Source organism: Neophocaena asiaeorientalis, unplaced genomic scaffold (assembly GCF_003031525.2).
Source record: "Neophocaena asiaeorientalis asiaeorientalis breed wild unplaced genomic scaffold, Neophocaena_asiaeorientalis_V1.1 scaffold79, whole genome shotgun sequence".
NCBI lineage: Eukaryota > Metazoa > Chordata > Mammalia > Artiodactyla > Phocoenidae > Neophocaena > Neophocaena asiaeorientalis.
Genome location: NW_020175402.1, coordinates 9228970 through 9246841, shown reverse-complemented (window position 1 = coordinate 9246841; position 17872 = coordinate 9228970). Strand labels below are relative to the sequence as shown.

Below are 17872 nucleotides of genomic sequence, written 5' to 3'. Positions count from 1 at the left end.
TTCGTTCCCGGAAGTGGAGAGGAGCGGCGTTGCCATGGCGGCGACCCTGGGTAGGCGGGCCCCGCCCCTCCCCAGGCTTCCAGACTCCCACCCGGAATTCATTCCTACTCCACCTCCATCACCTAACCCCGACCACTGCTGCAACCCCGAACCTGGGCTCCTGGATCCACCTCCCCGGCCTCCCGGGGTCTGTCCTACCCGCCAATCACACCCGGGGCGTTGGAGAGCAAAGAAGGGCTGTAGGGGCGGCGGGCTGGGGATGGGAGGCCGGAGGAGGGCTGGGGCCGTGCCGTGGGGCGGCGCGGCGGGGGAGGGAGTGTCACTCGCATCTCCATCCAGGGCAGGTGCTGGCTCTGGTGCTGGTGGCCGCTCTGTGGGGTGGCACACAGCCGCTGCTGAAGCGGGCCTCCTCGCACCTGCAGCAGGTTCATGAGCGGACCTGGGCCCGGCAGTTGCTGCAGGAGACGAAGACCCTCTTGAATACTGAGGTGCGTCGGTGAATGACCCCTTTCTCGGGCGTAGCCGCTAAGAATTTGGTCTCTGGAGTCAAACAGGTCAGGGTCAGAATCTGCATTCCACCACTTACTCGCTAGAAGCTCTTGGATTAATTCCTTGTCTGCCTTGAGCCTCAGTTTCCTCATCTGTAAGATGAGGGAATAATGTAACCATCTCATGGGGCAGTTGTGAGTATTAAGTGAGGTGAGGCACATAAAGCACTTAGCATTGGGCCTAGTACATAATTAGGGCCCAAATCTATGATGTTTTGAGCTGCTATTATTAATATTTTATTATGGTGATCCCTCCAGCAGACCTTTCCGGAGGGAGGGCTTAGGGCTCAAATTGGCCCTGGGGAGGCAGGATATGGAGAACTACCTCTGAGCCCAACGCTGCCAGTCTAGGCTAGTGGGAAAGACAAGACATAGACACAACCGTCTCTTAGGGCTAAGGGCTTTGAGAGAGGTACAGATAAGTGCTGCGTGAGTTCACAGGAGGGAGGCTGGAGCTAGGGGACCAGGGGAGGGCTTCTTGGAGAGAGTAACACTGGCATTCAGGGACTTGCAGAATGGGGAGGATAGGAACCAGCAGGGCTGAGGGGGAGGGCATTCAGGGCAAAGGCATGGAATTCACTCAGTGACGTTCCCTCTGCCCTGGAAGGGTTCTTTTCAGAGGGCTTAGGCCCTAGGCCCTTATAGCTACCCCTCCCTCCGAGGAAAAGCATATCTCAAAGCTCAAAGAAGGCAGCACTGCTCAGTTAAGCAATCACACTGACTGCAGTTTTCCTCTGTTTCCAGTACCTGCTGCCCTTTTCCCTCAACCAGTGTGGCTCCCTTCTCTACTACCTCACCTTGGCAAAAACAGGTAGGTCTCTGGGTTAGAACTACTATGCTTAGAGGTGGAGGCCACCCGGAGAGTCACTGTGGGGAGGGTGTCTAAAACACCTTGTTGCCATGAGTGAGGGAGAGCCCCCTGTCCCTGGTTTCCGAGTTGCGCCCTCTTCTCTGGGCAGTAGGGCACAGTGGGCTGGTTATGAGTATGCTGCCAGGCACGAGAGTTGGTTTGAAGCCTGGCAGTCTCATGCAGTGGCAGAGGAAGAAAGAAGGTTCATTTTGCTGTGCCAAGAGCTGGCTTTGACACTCTTGCTTCCACTGCTTGCTACCTGCCTAACCTTGAGCAAGTCCCTTATTTGAACCTTGATATTTTACAACTGGCTTCATAACACTGAGAGCGTTAAATTCAGTGTATGAAAAGCGTTTGGCAGAATTCCTGGTGCGCACTGTACCAGGAGCTCAATAAACATAAATTGCCTTTCCCCCACTGTTGTTGACTGCCCTCTACTGCGTCAGATACTGTTCTAGTTTTCACATTTAAAAAAATTCTCATCTCAACCCTATGAAGTAGGCATGATTGTCTCCACCTAGGAGATGAAGTTACAGAACTTTGGGCAACTTACTGCATCTCTCCTTAAGTCCCACTGCATGTCCGTGCAGAAGGACTTGAAGCCACATATTACTAAAGTTTATGCTCTTGAACTTTGCTATGAGAATTTCACCTCTCCTGGAGTCTCACCTAGGCCCCCCAGAGACTTGACAGAAGTTTGGGTCCCAGGTAGCCCTGGGAAACCCCTCAGAGGCCATAGGAGGGTGAGCGGATAGGCCGACCTCCAGACCTGCCACATCAGCTTCAACTAGAGTCACTCCGCTTTCATCTGTCTTATATTTTGGGCTTCTCATAAGACTTCATTTAAAGGAAAGTTTGAAAGCCTCTGGCACTCCCTGCTGCCCAGAATGCTGAGCCCTCTGGTCAGCTGACTGCAGTTAGCCATTTACCAAGTTTTGAGCAAATTGGAATTTTAGGATCCTATTATCTCACCACCTACTCTGTATCCTTTAACGCCCACCCATTCTAATAATCAGAACAGTGGTCTCTGTTTATTAAGGATACTTTCAGCCAAGGATATACACACGTTATCATATTTCATCTCACAACCCTGTTGTAAGGTGACGTTGTTATCCTGCTATCACTGTTGTTCATGTAGGGCACAGGCTCAGAGTGTTTGAATGACCTAACCAAGGTGACATAGGGAAACCTGGGTCAGCCTCACTCCAGTGCCCTTGCTCTTCCCTTGTACCATGCTGCTTCCCTCCCCAATCTACTGTTGCAAACCAGACTTTAGCAGCCACTGCACTCGATGTAAAGTGTGAAAGCTTAAGGAAGGAGCTCTGAGTAGGTAGCTGTTGTGTCAGTTTCTTGGATGGCTAATGCCAGCCTCGGTGGGGCCTTGCAGGGGCTGAGGAGCTGCACGGTTCTCTCCTCCGCTACCTGAAGCCGGTGAGGCCCGGGAGGGCTGGGAAAGAGTGTGCTGAGAAGCCAACATGCACAGTCTGCCTGGCAGTTATGAGTCTTGTAAACTAGTAACTCAGCTTCTGATTTCGTTTTTTGTTTTGTTTTTTTGTATGTAAGAACTCTTAACGTAAAATCTATCTTCTTAAAAAGCTATAGGTGTAAAAAAAAAAAAAAAAAAAAAAAAGCTATAGGTGTACAAAATTTAAGTGTCATAAATTTTAAGTTAACAGTGTTCTTAACTCCATTAGTCTTCTTGAAGTTTGTTTCTTGCAAGTCAGTCCCTCGGGGCTTCAAAACTAAGGAACAGACCCTGGACTGTGGTGACCTCTACTTAAGGCCCAGCCTTGTGGGACCTGTCCTGTACCTGGCTTCCTACCGCTGACATTTTTTCTCTTCTGTAATTCCCTAAGGCCCAAGTCTGAGCTGAAACAGAAACAAAATGTGCTTCACCTGCAGTTTTGGTTTGTCCTTATCCATCTAAATAGATTCAATAAGGGCACAGGCTTTGGAGTCAGGCAGACCTTGGTTTAAATCCTCAATTTGCCTCAATTTATGTGATGTCTTTGAGCCTCTGATTCTTTTGTCTATGCGGATGATGCTAATGCTCTTCCTGTTTTTGTGAAGATTAATGAGATGTATGCACAAAGCACCCGGCACGTAATGTATACTTGATAAATGTGTTTGGTGTTAATAGCTACTGCATCCTATGGGTTTTGGGTACTTGTCTGTCCAGATGTCCTTGAGATCTCAGAAGTTCTCTTTGAGTGCAAAGATCTCATCCTTACCAGCAAACCAAGGTGGTCCCAGACCTTATAGTTCAGGTCTTCATGCTGGGATCCTGAGGGAGCACTGAATTTAGAGTCAGGAGACCTGAGTTGGAATCCTGAGCTTTGCTGTGACTTCATCTGGAAAATGGGGTCATGAGATACCCTTTTTAAAAGACTGTCTTGATGATGTAATGAAAGTGTTTTGTGCCTAGAAAGACTTTTTTTTTTTTTTGCATCTCAGAGATTCTTTTCATTCTGATCACTCAGATCTGACCCTAGCTGTGCCCATCAGTAACTCTCTGGCCATCATCTTTACACTGATTGTTGGGAAGGTCCTTGGAGAAGATATTGGTGGAAAACGTAAGTCTGGTCACTGCAAGTTTGGGGAGCCACTACTTGGGCTTTGACACCCCTGGGTTAGTTTTTTCCAGAGCCATCTCCCTTGGCTCGGTGAGGAGAGGAGCTTCCCCGATCCTGCCCCTTTCTTCTGCAGCTCCACTGCTTCCTTGTGGCCATCAGAGTTTCCTTCCCCTGGGTAGTCTGGGGACAGACCCTGTCTGAGCCCTTCCCTCAGCCCAGCACCAGCTCCTACTGACATGGCTGGTCTCAGAGCCTCTCAATTTCTGCCCATCATCCCAGGAGCATTCGCAGGCATGGTGCTCACCGTGGCAGGAATTACACTCTGCATCACAAGCTCAGTGACCAAGACCCAGGGGCAACCATCTACGCCTTGAGTGGACCAAGGCCACCCTCCGGCTCTGCTGTCTCCAGGACGCCCCTGGGCCACGAGGTAGAGGCAGTGAGCATGTGGACTTAGCCCTCCCACCCCCCTCCACTCCCCAGCCTCAGCTTCCTCATCTCTTGGGATAATAGCTACCTCATGGATCATAACAAGAGAACAAAAGTGAAAGGGTTTTGTAACTTCCACGTGCTGTTCACCTGCTGCTCGGATTTAGCACAAGAGACTTCACACGCACCCTCACCCTCAGCGACCTTTCTGTCCCAGCAGCACACTTCCTGCTGTCATGTCAGGCCCCAGGCCCCAGGCCTGCCACTGTTCCCGTGCCTGACCCAGACTATCCCAGCAGCTGGTTGGTGGACCCCAGAACTCCAGCCGCAAGAAGAGAGCCAGCTACAGTCTTTGAGCCAGAAATGCAAACAGGAGGGCTCCAGGGCTCAGCCTTGGCTGGCTGAGGAGGGAACTGAGGGGAAGGTGCATAAGAACAGCAGACGTTGGGGAGAGGAGTTCGCTGTTAGCCTTGCCTGTCCCTCCTGTGAGGTGGGTGCCGGCCCCTCTCAAACAGATCGACATCTATGGGCCCCCGTACTGCCAGACCCCAACGTATGGAGCAATGCCAGGTGAGCGGAAGTCTGTAATAAATGTGTAGCAGACAGATGGAGGTTGGTAAGTATTCTTTTATTGGGACGACCCGCTCCCCAGTTTGTGTTCTTTCCCTGAAGCTCCGTTGGCTACTCATCTCTCTGGCCAGAGAACCTCATAAGGAAATGGCCTCTGTGGCTGGGCTGCTCTGCTCGGAGCGGAAAGGAGGCTGGGCTGTGGGTTTAGGGGCAGAAGAGGGACTGAGGGGCTGCAGCGCACCCTGTGAGCCCAGGGGAGGCCCTGGCTCCTCGAGAACCGGCCGCTGGAGGCTGAGGATAAATGGTGGCCGCAGAGTGGCGGTCCCCAGTTCCTGGCTGCAGCTGCTGGCTCTCAAGATGGCAGAGCAGGGGCCAAGGCCGAGAGAGCTGCCCCAGCTCTGGCCAGCTTTCCAGGAGCAGGGCCTCTTCCACTACCTGTGCTGCCCTCTGGAGGAGGCAGAAGGCCACACAGAACGGAGCCATTAGCACCCCACATCCAGCCTCCAGTCCTCAGCCTGGGGTTTGCCCACCCCAAGAAAGGAAGAGACCAGAAATTAGCATCTGCCCTCTCATTCAACAAGGTAGGAACTCGGGCTCTGAGAGGTTAGGAGATTTGCTCACAATCACAAGGGAGAAGAATCGTTTCCAGGACCTAGAGCTGCCTGTTTCCAGCTCAGAACTCCTGTCCCAACATACGGCTTCCGGCCCCGGCCCCAGCCCACCTGATCCAGGGGTGCCTCTGTCCAGGTGGCTTCATCATGTGCTACTCCCTGGGCCCCTGCTGTCTCCGTCCTTGCATGGGGAGCCCCATACACTCCCTTGACTCCTGATGTGGGAAGTTACAGGCCGATGCCTAGGCTGAGGAGCCCTCACATTCTTTCCCTTGACCCTCTCTACCAGCCCCCTCCCCTCCCCTCCCCTCCCCCTCACCCAGGACCTCAGAGGATGGCAGGTTAGCTCAGAGGCAGGCCTTTGGCCGCACCCCCACCCCTTCCAAATCCCACCCCTGAAATGTCATGGCTTTGAGTTTCCATGTGCTTCTTTTCATAAACCAGGTCCCTGTGAAGAGGCAAGGGACTGGCTGTGCACACGGGGGAGTAGGAGACAGTCGTCCTGAAGTCCGGACCAGCTCTGAACCTGGGCATTCTGCCCCCATGGAACTCCCTCAGCATAGCAGGGACAATCCTATGTCACTGTTAGAGGCTGGCAGAGAAGGCCTTGGATTCTTGGGTCCCCTCAAGAGAGTAGAGAGCATGCTGAAAAGCTTGCTGGGGGCTGGCATAAAAAGCAGATGGCTCAATTTGCCTGGCTTCCTTTGGAGAGGACTGGGTTGCCTGTGCCTTGTGGCCATCGGCCTGCGGAGGGAACACTGGGCTTGAGCCGTGGGTGCAGGCTGGCCTTACCTTCTCCACTCTCAGTCCAGGTTTGAATGCTCCTGGTGGGAGCTTGGAAGAGGAGATGCCATCCATCTTCACAGCCTGCATCCTCCCTCCCTGCTCCCTCTTCCATCAGGCTGCCTTATCCAGGGACACGGCAGATGGTGCCTGGTATTCTAGATGCCCAGTGAAACCAGGCCGCATCCCCCTACCCCCCACCCGATGCTCACTGGCTCATCTCTTGGGAGGGCTCAGGCTTGGGATAAGATGGGGAGTTGATAATCATCTTTGGACCCTGTTGTGCCAGATATGCTGATTCCGTCTCCAAGCATCCAACCTGGCATTAGGTCCAGCGACTCAGAGTCCTGAAGGTCTTCACAGAGCCCAGATAAGCTGGCTTCGGACCAGTTTCTGGTCTGGCCCCTGGCAATAACTGTGTTAACCTGAACGAAGCACTTCACTCCTCTGACCTTCAGCTTCTCCTCTGGAAAATGGGAATAATAATCTCTGTTTCACAAGATTATTGAGAGGATGCAGTGAGATAAGGTCAGAGGCTGAGCTGGGAGAGGACTCGGCTAGTCACTCCTTTTCCTTCCCACCCCCTATGAGCCCCTGCCTCACCTACCCCCTGCTGTGGAGCCTGGACTTTGGGTCTGGGGGTTGCCTGCAGTGAAAAAAGAGAAGGCTTGTAGGAGGCAGAGCAGGACATGGAGTCAGGGTGGCTTCCTCTGCTCTAACCTGCTACCCTTCCACCTCACACATACATACCAGCAGCCCCTGGGCAGTGAGGGACGAGGCACCAGATAGGGGAGGGCCTTGAACCATCCTCTCCGACAGCCACCTAGTAATGGCCACTCACCAGAGCCTCCCTTGCTGACAGTGGGAGCCCATCCAGGGTGCAGAGTCTGGGAGAGAGAGGTGAGTACACAAGGGCCGGTGAACAAGATGTGTCTTCATATGCAGCAGACTACAAGGGGGAGGGTACAGCTATTTCAAGGTGCCCTTTGGCTGCTGGCCCTCTGGGCACCAGGGCCAGTCACCCAGGCTCTGCCCTGGCTCCGAGGGCTGGGCTGGAGGGGCCTCTCCCTGAGGCACAGAAAGAAGTCCCATTTGGGGAAACATGCTTTCCTTTTGCCTTTTCATCCTCAAGGGCAGCGAAAAGCAGTAGGGAGCCTCCCTTTGGGGACAGTCAGGTCTCCACAGTCCCCAAACTCACTTGCGCACAGCCCCGTTCTGTAATTTCACCTTCTCAGGCAGGAGTTTCAACACTGCTTCCCAGTCCGTGCTGGCAGCCTGGGACAGCTTCAGGCTAAATGGGGGGCTTAACAGGTCCCCATTCCTGAACACACTGGGACAAAGAGCAGCCTGGTAAGGGGAAGGGTCCCCAGAACTACCTACGTGTGAGAGGAAGAAGGATGGCACAGCGGCCAGAAGATGGTCCAAGAACCAGTGCATTGTTTTTCACCCATTAAGCATGTTGGACTTTTTATATCCCAGTCGCCAGGGGCTCCTGGAACAAATCCACCCACTTTCCCTTGGTCTCCCTGAAGCAAAAATCTCTGCCCCTGTTCCCCAACACGAGCACTCACTGGATACAGCAGGGGGAACCTGCAGGTAGCCGCTGTCCAAGGGCCCCATCACATGGCTGCTGAATCACAGGAGGGCCCTGAAACCCGTCAGGCCCCCAGATCAGGAGCGAGTTGAGGCCTTTTGTCAGGGATAGGTCAGTCCAAGGTGGGTAGGGTGAGGGAAAGAAACCAGACTGGGGCAGAAGAGGGGGCAAGGAGGGATGGGACTGGTCACGCCTTTCACCGAAGGGTACTTCTACCTCCCCTAGGTCACATTCTTAACCCCCTCCCATCCGTCTGTTTTATGGCTTCCTCTTTCCTCTGAGGACCATAGCCTGGAGCTAAAGTAAAGTAAAAGTTTGGGAACAGCACAAGGAACAGTGTCTTGAAATCCTGCACCCGAGAAGGCTCCAGAGCTCCAGGGCTCCTGACTTCCCAGACCAAAGTGGGGGCAGCCCCCAGGGGGATGGGAGAACAGAGGGCTGGGGGCTGGTCGGCCGCAGGACTTACTGGTAGTCTGCTGCTCTTCCCACCTGGATCCTCCCCTCTAGGGTGTAAAGAGCTGAAAGGACAGATAGGTCACTGGTCACCTTGGGGAGCCTGGGTCCTCAACAGCCCGGCAGCTGCCAGAGTCAGGGGCTGGGGCCCAGTTCACCAAGTCTTCCTTCCCACTGGAATAGTCTCAGTCATCTCGGTCTGGAAACAGATGCTGACACCTGAACCTGCCTTAGGTTATGCATCAGGCTGGACATCCAGTCTGGGGTCTCAGACCCAAACCACAAGATGAAAGGTCGAGATCCTCCTGTATCTCAGAAATTTTCTCATTCGTGAGGTGTGCGGTTTCATCTCATTTTGTATGAGACCGAGGGCAAGTTAAGTGACTCACCTAAGCAACATGGAAGTGACAGAGCCCTGTCTGGCTCCCAACTCCTGGCTCCTTAACTCAGCAACCTCAGCTGAGAGCAGAGGAGGACCTGGAAGCCAGATCTGAGCTGGAAGCTCAGACACTCAAATTATTTATTCTCCCATCTTGAAAAGCATAGCCCCACCCTGTAAAGGATAATCCCAGCCTAATGGAGAGCACGGGATGCCTAAACACAGCAGGGAGGAAGTGATGGATGGATTTAGAGTACTTAGTGGTGGTGGTGATGGTCATGGTGGTGGTAAGGACCCAATCAGGAACAGCCTTTGGAAAAAGGGGCTCAACCAGCAGAATGTTCTTCCCACTGGTTGGTCCTGGCTGGATGGGCATGAACATCAGTGTAAGACTTTGACTTGAACTGTGGCTCCACGTGTTATTTATGTACTCTTAGGTAGGTTATTTCACTATCTATCTTGATTTCCCCTTCCAAAGAATGGGGATAAGACCACCCCCTTCAGAGGATTGCTGTATTCCGTGAGATACACAGGAAGTACTGAACACATGCTGTTGCTATCGCTATTACCTCTCCCCGGGCTCTTTGACCAGCTCTAGCCCACTCACGGGAGCTTGCGGAATCGTTCAAAGCCAGCAGCCACATACTGTCCTTCGTTCTGCAGGTCTGCCAGGTCGGTGACAGAGTGGCCATGACAAGGCGTGTAGAGAGCATGCACGGCCAGTGGGGCCTGCACAGCCGATGTCACATCACAGAGGAAGGTCTCCAGGGTGGGGAAGCAGTGTTGAGTCACCACCAGCTGGTGGCCTGGGGAGAAGGGGTCCCCATTCCGGTACACCACTACCCTCTTGGCTGCTGGACTGCCACCTGCCATAGCGTGTCCCCAGCTAGAGACGCAGAGCTGTTGCCAGGCAACTAAGGCAGGGCTGGGAGCAGTGCCAATCAGAGGTGGAGTCCTGCCCTCTCACCCAGAAAGGCAGGGAGGGCCTCCATAGGAGCATCTGTCTGCATTCAAGGTCTCATCCAATCTGCTCTTGGTGGGGCCTCGCAAGAGTACGGCGGGTCTGATCGCTATATATGAAGAAAGAGCCTGGGGCTCAGTGAGAGAGGCAGTGGCAGAGATCACACTGAAACACAGATGTTCCAGTACTGGGTGGAGCGAGGGATTCTCAGCCTCCCTGCCACTCTGCAGCCCAAGGGCTGAGCTTAAAGGAAGATCAGCTTTGGGGGCTGTTCCCCAAGGACGGCTAGTCTGCTCCTGGGCTGTGGCTCCCAGCCAGCTCTGGGGAAGATGCCCCATGTCAGCAGGAAGTGAACAGGAGGGCCCAGAGTCTGTCCTGACCAGAGGCAGAAGATAAATACAACCAGGCTCAGAATCTAAGGAACACCTTTATTCTCCATCAGCCCCCCAACTTTACTCACCCCAGGTGGCTCCCTATCCCAAAATTCGGGTTGAGCCACAGGCAGAGGATGGAAGTATCCTCCTACCTCTACTGATGCCAGCTCTGTGCTCCAACTTCTCTTGGCCTCATTAGCCACCAGTACCTACGGGCAGGGGCAGGAGGTAGAGCTGGTACCAGGGAGCTACAATGAGGTCTTGTCTCCCTCATTGCCCTTTCATAGAATCCCCCTCTGGAACCTGGTCTTCCCTGGTTCCCCAGGGTCTAGCCTGGTGGTCCTGTTTTCCACAGTCGTCCCCTCCAGTGATCCTCTCCTGTGTGGTCTGACCCTGTGGAAGACAGTTTCTCAGGTGGCCTTGATCTCCATGGTACAGTCCTCTGGTTTTTCCATCCTTCATGGCTAGATTCATTGGAGGTTCTATCTGTGGAGCTTTTATCACTGGGAGTCTGGCCCTTGAGGTGGTTTAGCCTTCCAGAGATCCAGGCCACCATGCTCTGCCAAAGTCCCATCACAGATGACATGGTCCTCTGAGAGGCCCAACTCTCGTGGCCCAGCTCTTTGGCAATCATGCTCTTTTTGGCCTGGCCCTCTGGGAGAGTTGTCTTCAATGTCTGGGTCCTCACAGAGTGCGGGCAGCTGTGTCCTGGCCTTTCCAGAACAGTAGCCCCTAGATTTGAGGCCTTTGTGGGTCTCGTCCTCTAGAAGTTTTGTCAGCTGCAGGCAGGTCCCTCCAAAGGTCTGTTCTCCACACTCTGGCTCTTTGGTGAGCCTTTTCCCTATGGCCTGATTATCCCATGGTGTGGGCAGCTGTGGTCCTGTCTGTCTGTAGCATAGGTCCCTGTACTTAGCCCCAGCAGTGGTTTTGTCTGTAGTGGCCAGTATTTCTGGGGTTTTATGGGGTTGTGATTTGAGTCTCCAGCAGGAGTCATCCATGTGGTCTGGCTCTCTAGTAGTTCTGTAGGACTGGTCTTCCAGTGGTGGGCCTGGTCGTGACCCAGCTTTCTCACAGCCCTGTCCCCCATGGTCTGCGCACAAGCTGGGCTCATCTCTGGCCTGGTTCGCCTCTGGGGATCTCAGTGTTTGTTTAAGAATTAGGTACTGTTGGAGAAGAGAACACTGTACCAGGCAGGCCTGCTTGGGCATGGCAGGAGGCTTTTCCCTAAGCCCCACCCTTGGCCCTAAATGTGCAGAGAGGGCTCCAAATTAGTGCCTACCTCCTTACGGCTATTGATGGCCTGTTGCAGCCACAGCAGCTCCATAGCCAAGTGGCTGCGGTGGTACTGGAGCTCCTGGAGCTCAGTCTGGCTGTGGGGCAGTCCTGGACCTGCAGCTTCTGTGAAGGAGAGAAGAATGAAGGGAGAAAGCCTTGAGGGGGCAGACAGTGGGCACTGGCCTAGCATTAGACCCTGGCACCCTCCCCCTGCCCACCCATGAGTTGCCCCCAACCAAGCAGAGGGAAGAAGGAAAGGGATGTAGCTTATCTAGCCCAAGCCTTTCACTTTTCAGATGGGAAAGCTGATGCCCAGAGAGGGTCAGAGGCTTGCCCTGATCTAGGCAGAGAGGTACCTGGGTTCTCCATCTTTGACATGTCTCTGGTCTCCTCTTGGCTCGGTTTCCTGGTCCTCCTGCTCTGCTCATCCTGAAGCCATGGGCTATCATCTCTGCAGGGAAGACTGCCTGAGTTTGCTGAGCTCTCTCCTGACTTCTTCAGTATCATCTCCTCCCAGATGGCCTCTTTCTCAGGCTCTTTACATGGGAAGCAGCTCCATAGTTCCTGCTCTGGATTTGGTACCCTCTCTCCAGCTTTCCAGGTCTGATGGGATTTTGCCTTCTGAGAAATCAGAAAGGTATGAGAGCCCCAAGGCTAAACCCTCCAAGTGTCTGGGTGCCATGATATAGCATACAAGTTAATGAGGATTAAGGACTGGGGTGTGAGGAGGTTCAGTCTGCTGCCTTTTCCAATGAGAATAGCTTGTCAGCATGAAGGGTGGAATCCCCTGCCCAGGTCCCTCTTCCCCCTCTCTTCTACCTCTAGGGTGTGTAGTACCTTTGGGAGAAATCGGGGCCTGGGAATCCAGCCCTCAGTCCACTGAAGCGTGCCCAGATCACCCTCGATCTCTCGTACAATAGCCTCATATTCAGCTCGAAGACTCTGGAACTGGCGTCGGACCAAGAAGCCCCGGACGCAGGCCTGGTGTGGAGAACGAGGCGAAAGAAAACCCTTACCACTGCAACATGGGGGCATCTTGGGGGATTCTCCTGGAGAGGTCTGCAAGAGAGGACCCGGCCCCCGGGAGAGGACAGGTGACGCTGTGTGTTGGCGCTCTGGGGGTTCGAGGGAACGTACTGGGCTGGATCCACCTCGTCGATTAAAGGCCCTTCCCTTAATTTCCCTGATCCCGTAGGAGTGTGTAGTGGGAGTGGGGGGCGCGTGAGGGTCCGTGGGGTCCCCGCATTCTTCAGGCCGGTGGGGCTGGGTCGGTAGGTTCAGAGGTGGGCACGCGGGCAGGTTACTAGACGTGACAGCCTCATCTTGTCCAAAGGTCCCAGTCCGAGATCCCGTGGTGGGGAGGAATCATGCACACCCCAGCCCGCCCCGCACCTGCAGCGCTGTCACTTTCTGATCCAACCGTTCCCGCTCCATCCGGGCGCTAACTGACCCGCCCGGCGCCTGCGCAGTGCGTCACCAGTCTGCGCCGCGCTGGCCTGCTCAGGCCCCGCCCCGCCGTCTCCATGGCAACCTTTCGGCTCCTGCCCGGGGCTGGGCGCCAACTGGCACCTGTCCCCAACTCCCACTCCCAGAGCAGCACAGGGGAGTCCAGCCCCGCGACCGGGACCTCCCAAACCAGAAGTTTGTTGCAAAGGGGCGTTCCCGCGAGAGCTGGGGCCCGGGCGCCCCTGCCGAGTAAAGGCGCGAGGAGGGGAGGGAGGACACAGAGCCGCTTTCTTTCTTTATGGTTTAATTCCATCCAATGCCCCCCTCCCGCATAGCACCTGGGGGGGCCGCGGAACACCCAATCGAGTCCGTAAAAAGTCACAGTTTGAAGGGAATGAGAAGGGGCGGTCTGAGCCTGGGTTCGACACCTACACAGCTGACGGCTCCTCAGGCTCGGCGTTCTCAGCCAGGTGCAGCTTCTGTCTGTGCCGGTCAAGGACTGTGATGCTCTGGACCCGGGTCCTTGCAGCCCTATTTTCCCAACCTGTACAGGCTCAGTTTCCCCGACTGCGCAAAGGGGCGGGGGCCAGGGACTCTGGAGTGCTCCGTGGTCTGGGGCTGCAGTCCTCACCTGTCCTTCTTGCTAGGTGCCTTACCCCCTTCGCTTTTGCTTTAGATCATGCAGGAGCGTGCACCCGCACTACTTCTGATAGAACTAGATGCGGAGATAATTTAAGTCAGTAAAATTAATTGTTCAGTGCTGAAAGAATAGGAAGACATCAGACAAGCTTTGCCATGGATTGGTGTCGGCTAAAGTATTTGCTAAGATTTTTTTTTTTTTTTTTTTTTTTTTTTTTTGATCTTCCCGGACCAGGGCACGAACCCGTGTACCCTGCATCGGCAGGCGGACTCTCAACCACTGCGCCACCAGGGAAGCCCCTTGCAAAGATTTTGATAAGCAAGTAAAACATATTCCCTGCAACCACCTTTCTTTCTCCTAATATTTGGGGAATTCTTTCTGCACCCCCTACCTGGGTAGGGGGAATTTGTGGCTAATTCTGTAGGACTGAAAGGGGTGAGGATGTTGGTTATCTGTAAAGATTCCTGCAGGGTGGTGGGGAGGCCGAAGCTGATTTTATCTCTGGGAGGCGTGCACACACTTACACACTGTCAAGTCCCCTTGAAAGGATACATAGAATTACTAAGATCTTCCAGCTGTCAACAGAGAGAGAAAGGGAAGTTTTTGTAAGGAGGGGCACCTGGTCAAACTCCAGATGCTCTGGGGTTCATCTTCTGGTGGGGGGTTGAGAGGCCCAGAGCTTTGGGCTCCATGCACCCCCAGCTTTTCACCCAGGGGCCAGGAATGGTCTTAGAAGCATGTACCCCTCCACACACCCTCTGGTGCCCCCAGGAACTGAAGCACCCAGCCCTGACCCACATTGCTAAGCAGCTGGTCCAGGTTGCGGTCAGCCATCGTCTTCTTCTGCTCCTCAGGTAGCCCCTCAGTGACCCCGTCCTCCTCCTCCTCCTCCTCCTCCTCCTCTCCACACACGTCCAGGCTGAAGTGCAGCCGGGCCAGCTTCTCCTGCATCTCCCGCACGTGTTCCAACTGCTCAAAGGAGCATTCCTTCCCTGGACAACACCTGTCAGCTCTGGGAGCAAGTCCCAGCCACGCCCCAGAGACCCAGCCCTCCAGCCCCACCTACATGCCCTCTAAGCCCCGCCCCCAGGACTCACCGAAGGCCTGCAGCCGGCCTGAGTGGAAATCATTGAGCAGGTTCAGCAGCCCACCTTCCATCTCATAGACGTCGGTCACCTCGGTCAGGAACGAGTGCTGCAGGGGGGTGCCTGCAGAGCCACCCCCACCTCCTGCCAGCACTGGGCGGCATTTCTCCTTGCTGACCCTGGGTGGGTGGGCATGGCCATGGTCACAGGGTGAGTGGCAGCCAGGTAACCCCAGGTCTTCTGTGCCATCTGTCTATGCACTAATTCACCCTTCTATCCACCCACCAACGTAAATGGATGTTTCGCCCTGTTCTGGGCACCGGGATGGGTAAAGGGAAGGGAGTGGGTGAAGAAGGGTGAGGGTGAGAGGTCAAAAGAAGTCTTTTTCTGCCAGTGATACATCCAGAACCATGCCTGGAATGGGGCTCCTGGGTTCCAGTCTGAGCACCTCACTCATTCTTCCTGTGACCCTGGGTGAATCACTTGTCCTCACCGGTCCTCAGTGAACTTGGGGACAGTTACTCCCTTATTACCATGAAAGCCATCTTACCTCTTCCAAAAATATCTTTCTGCCCCTCTTGTTTGTAAAAACCTTTTCTTTGAATTTTCCATTGCCCTCGGGATAACACTGAATGATCTTTCCAGCTTGGCCCCACTGCCCTCCAGTTGCGTCTCCTACTATCCCTGCCCCAGCCCTGAGCTTCAGCTACCCCGACTTGGCCATCTCCCAACATGCCTCTCAGGCAGGTGGTGCCAAAGGCACAGGGAAACACAGTAATCAGAGAAAGAACGCATGGGTAGTGGAAACAAACACAGACACTATAGGGTAGGAGGCAAATTTTCAATCATTAAAACAATTAAGCGGAGAATTCAAATTGTTCACCCGAGTATCCCCTCACCATTTCCTACCCCATGACAATCCAGGACCACCAAATCACCTGTGGTTCCTGGAACCTTCCAGGCAATATTTTCCTACCATACTTCTGCCAGGCAAGCCCCTCAGCTTAGCACATTCTCCCTCTCCAGTGTGCCCAACAGCCTTCTCTGACTCACTTCCTGGAAGTTTGCTCATTCCCTGCGCTGAGGTGCATCACACTGTGTGATCCCGGTGACCCACCTGGCCTTTTCCCAACACACCTGAGAGTAGGAACTGGGTCTGAGTTCTCAGGGGCCGGTGGGGGGTGGGAGGAGCCCCAGGGAAGCCATGGATTACTGCTTAGTAACGGTAGGCTAAGGCCCCCTTTACCTTCCTGCCCACAGGGCTCAGCCCAGAGTTAGGGTCCCTCCCTCCTTGCCCTCTTCCCTTCTGTACCCACCTCTTGAACTTGGCCCGCTGCTTGGGGGATGGCAGATGAGGGAGTCCCAGGGCCAAGGAGCCGCTGTGGCTGGTGGGCACTGGGACCCTGCGTAGTGTGCCTGGGGGCTGGGCTGGCTGGGTCAGGCAGGGCTTGGGACTCCTTTTCTTCTTCTTGTCCTCCATTGGACGCTGGCTAGGCCTCAGGCCCTGGGAGGGAGGCAGTCCCACTGAGATAGTGAGGGGCAAAGCCATCCCTCCACCTAGCAATCCCTGAGAGCTGCAAAGGATGGCCCCCAGACCTTCCTAACTCTCCCCTCAGCTGCCCAGTATGGGCAAGGCCAGGTGCCAGAACCTACTGCTGGGGTCACAGATGTGAATTTGAAGGAAGTTCTGTGGCCCACCCCAGGTCCTTCTTGCCTTCCAGTTTTAGCCTGAAAACCTAGGCCCTGCCTCAAAGGGCTGGACCAGACACTATTTTCCTGCTGCTGCTGCTCCTGGGGTTTCCTGTCCCTGTAGCTGAGGGGGCGGAACTGGCAGAGGAAATGTAGGGGGAGACAGGGTGGATGTGAGCTGGCAGGAGCCCGGCTGAGGATTAGGAGTGTCTTAACTCGGCTCCGTTCTATTTATCAACTGCCTGGACAGACGCTGACAAACCTCAGCATGGAAGGTGACAGAGGTGTGGATGGGATCACCTGGGAACACCCCGGTGTCAGGCAGTAACCCCCTGAGGATGGGCAGCAATGGCAGAAGCCGTGGCACGCTGGCAGGGCTCAGTGTGGTTTCCCCGCACTGGCATCCCTCCTCTTCCACCCCACCCCCAATGGCAAACACCAGGAGACTCCCAGAAGTTCCCTGGGACAGACTTCCAGCCGCTTCACCCTCCCCAGTCAGGAAGTCCCCGCTTGGCTTCAGCTGCAGCCAGAGAGGGCCGCGCGGTCGGGCACGTAGCAGGCAGCCTGGGCTTCCAACAAAGGCTGCGCCCGAGGCTGGCACCGCTGGATCTCCCGCCCGGCCCCGCCCCTTCAGCCCCAGGTCCGCGGAGGCCCCCCCCGCCCCGATGGAGGTCTGAAGGCCCTTTACGGGGTTTCCTCAAGCTGCTTACTCCCAGTTTCCACCACCAAGCCCGACTCCGCACTCTGGGATGGCGGTGGCGCTGGGGGCATAAGCATTTAAATGGTACGAGGCTGGCTGGCACGGGTGTGGGACAGCGGTGGTGGAGGGGAGACAGAAGCGCGTCAAATGCCTGGCCCAGCAGCAGCTTGGTTCAATTAAGGACTCGATAGAAAAACTGCAGCGGGAGCCTCGGCTCCCCAGGAATGGCTGGGGGCGACCTGGGATCTATTTCCCACAATCTCCAAAGCCGTGTGCCAAATGGATCGCTCATCTCGGGAGCCAGGATCCGAAATGGAGCATCAGACCCGCGTCATTGAGCCTCTGCACCCACTCCCGAAGTGGGTAACTGACCTGGAGGTTTGGGTCTGGAGTGATGCTTCCGTGGGGGTTCCCTCCGCCCTCCGCAGCACTCTCCAACTCGGGAACGGAAAGGGTGGAAGCTGAGCTCGCAAGAGGTAATTTGCATTTAAAGAGAAAGTGACCTTTTTTAGAGTGGGATGGAGTAAGATGGGAGGAACATCCCCACATTTATTAAGCTGTCCCTTTCACTCGACTTTACCTCCCCAGCTGAGCTAAGGTGATGACATTGGTTGTGTGATGGCAATCTAAAAAAAAAACCCTTTCACTTTCCTATCAGTTTTGGAGAGAAGTTACAGTCCCTTACCAAACGGTGGCAGCTTTGTCAGAAATGGAGGGGAGGAGGAGGTGGGGGGTAGAGAATGAATGCATACATATATATGGCACGTAAGAAGCACAAGAAGCAGCAGCAGCAGGAAGAAACTGCAGAAGACAACCATCTTTCAAGTGAGTCCCGGTCCCCTATTAAGCATTTTACGTACATTTAATCCTCATAACCCTGAAGGAAGGTAGTCATTTTACTGAAAGTCAACA

General features: G+C 54.7%; 4 protein-coding genes across 5 annotated transcripts; 1 reads left to right on the top strand and 3 right to left on the bottom strand.

Annotated features, from left to right (window-relative positions):
• Positions 1-5009, top strand: TMEM234 (transmembrane protein 234). The gene is made up of 5 exons (XM_024766753.1): positions 1-50; positions 340-488; positions 1293-1359; positions 3879-3971; positions 4251-5009. Exons 1-5 carry the CDS (start codon positions 35-37, stop codon positions 4343-4345), a joined length of 420 nt encoding a protein of 139 aa, XP_024622521.1. The 5' UTR covers positions 1-34; the 3' UTR covers positions 4346-5009.
• A 313-nt stretch (positions 5010-5322) lies between these two features.
• DCDC2B (doublecortin domain containing 2B) lies at positions 5323-9663 on the bottom strand. Its single transcript, XM_024766752.1, is given in 11 exon segments — positions 5323-5369; positions 5372-5417; positions 5693-5808; positions 6226-6325; positions 6968-7010; positions 7115-7169; positions 7172-7251; positions 7563-7694; positions 7936-8012; positions 8425-8476; positions 9398-9663. Coding segments are annotated over 11 exon segments (1014 nt in total).
• Positions 9664-10205: 542 nt separating this feature from the next.
• IQCC (IQ motif containing C) lies at positions 10206-12850 on the bottom strand. The gene is given in 6 exon segments (XM_024766797.1): positions 10206-10645; positions 10647-11288; positions 11405-11523; positions 11757-12021; positions 12238-12381; positions 12793-12850. Coding segments are annotated over 6 exon segments (1404 nt in total). The 5' UTR covers positions 12835-12850; the 3' UTR covers positions 10206-10453.
• Positions 12851-13138: 288 nt separating this feature from the next.
• On the bottom strand, positions 13139-17548 carry CCDC28B (coiled-coil domain containing 28B). Of its 2 annotated transcripts, none has more exons than XM_024766672.1 (6): positions 17333-17545; positions 15888-16075; positions 14584-14750; positions 14285-14478; positions 14039-14061; positions 13139-13329 (listed from the first exon to the last, which is right to left on the bottom strand). In XM_024766672.1, exons 1-6 carry the CDS (start codon positions 17507-17509, stop codon positions 13275-13277), a joined length of 804 nt encoding a protein of 267 aa, XP_024622440.1. In that variant the 5' UTR covers positions 17510-17545; the 3' UTR covers positions 13139-13274. The 2 variants fall into 2 exon arrangements, with proteins under 2 accessions (XP_024622440.1, XP_024622441.1); XM_024766673.1 differs by lacking the exon at positions 13139-13329 and adding an exon at positions 13352-13561 and having other exon boundaries at positions 14011-14061; positions 17333-17548.
• Positions 17549-17872: the final 324 nt, after the last annotated feature.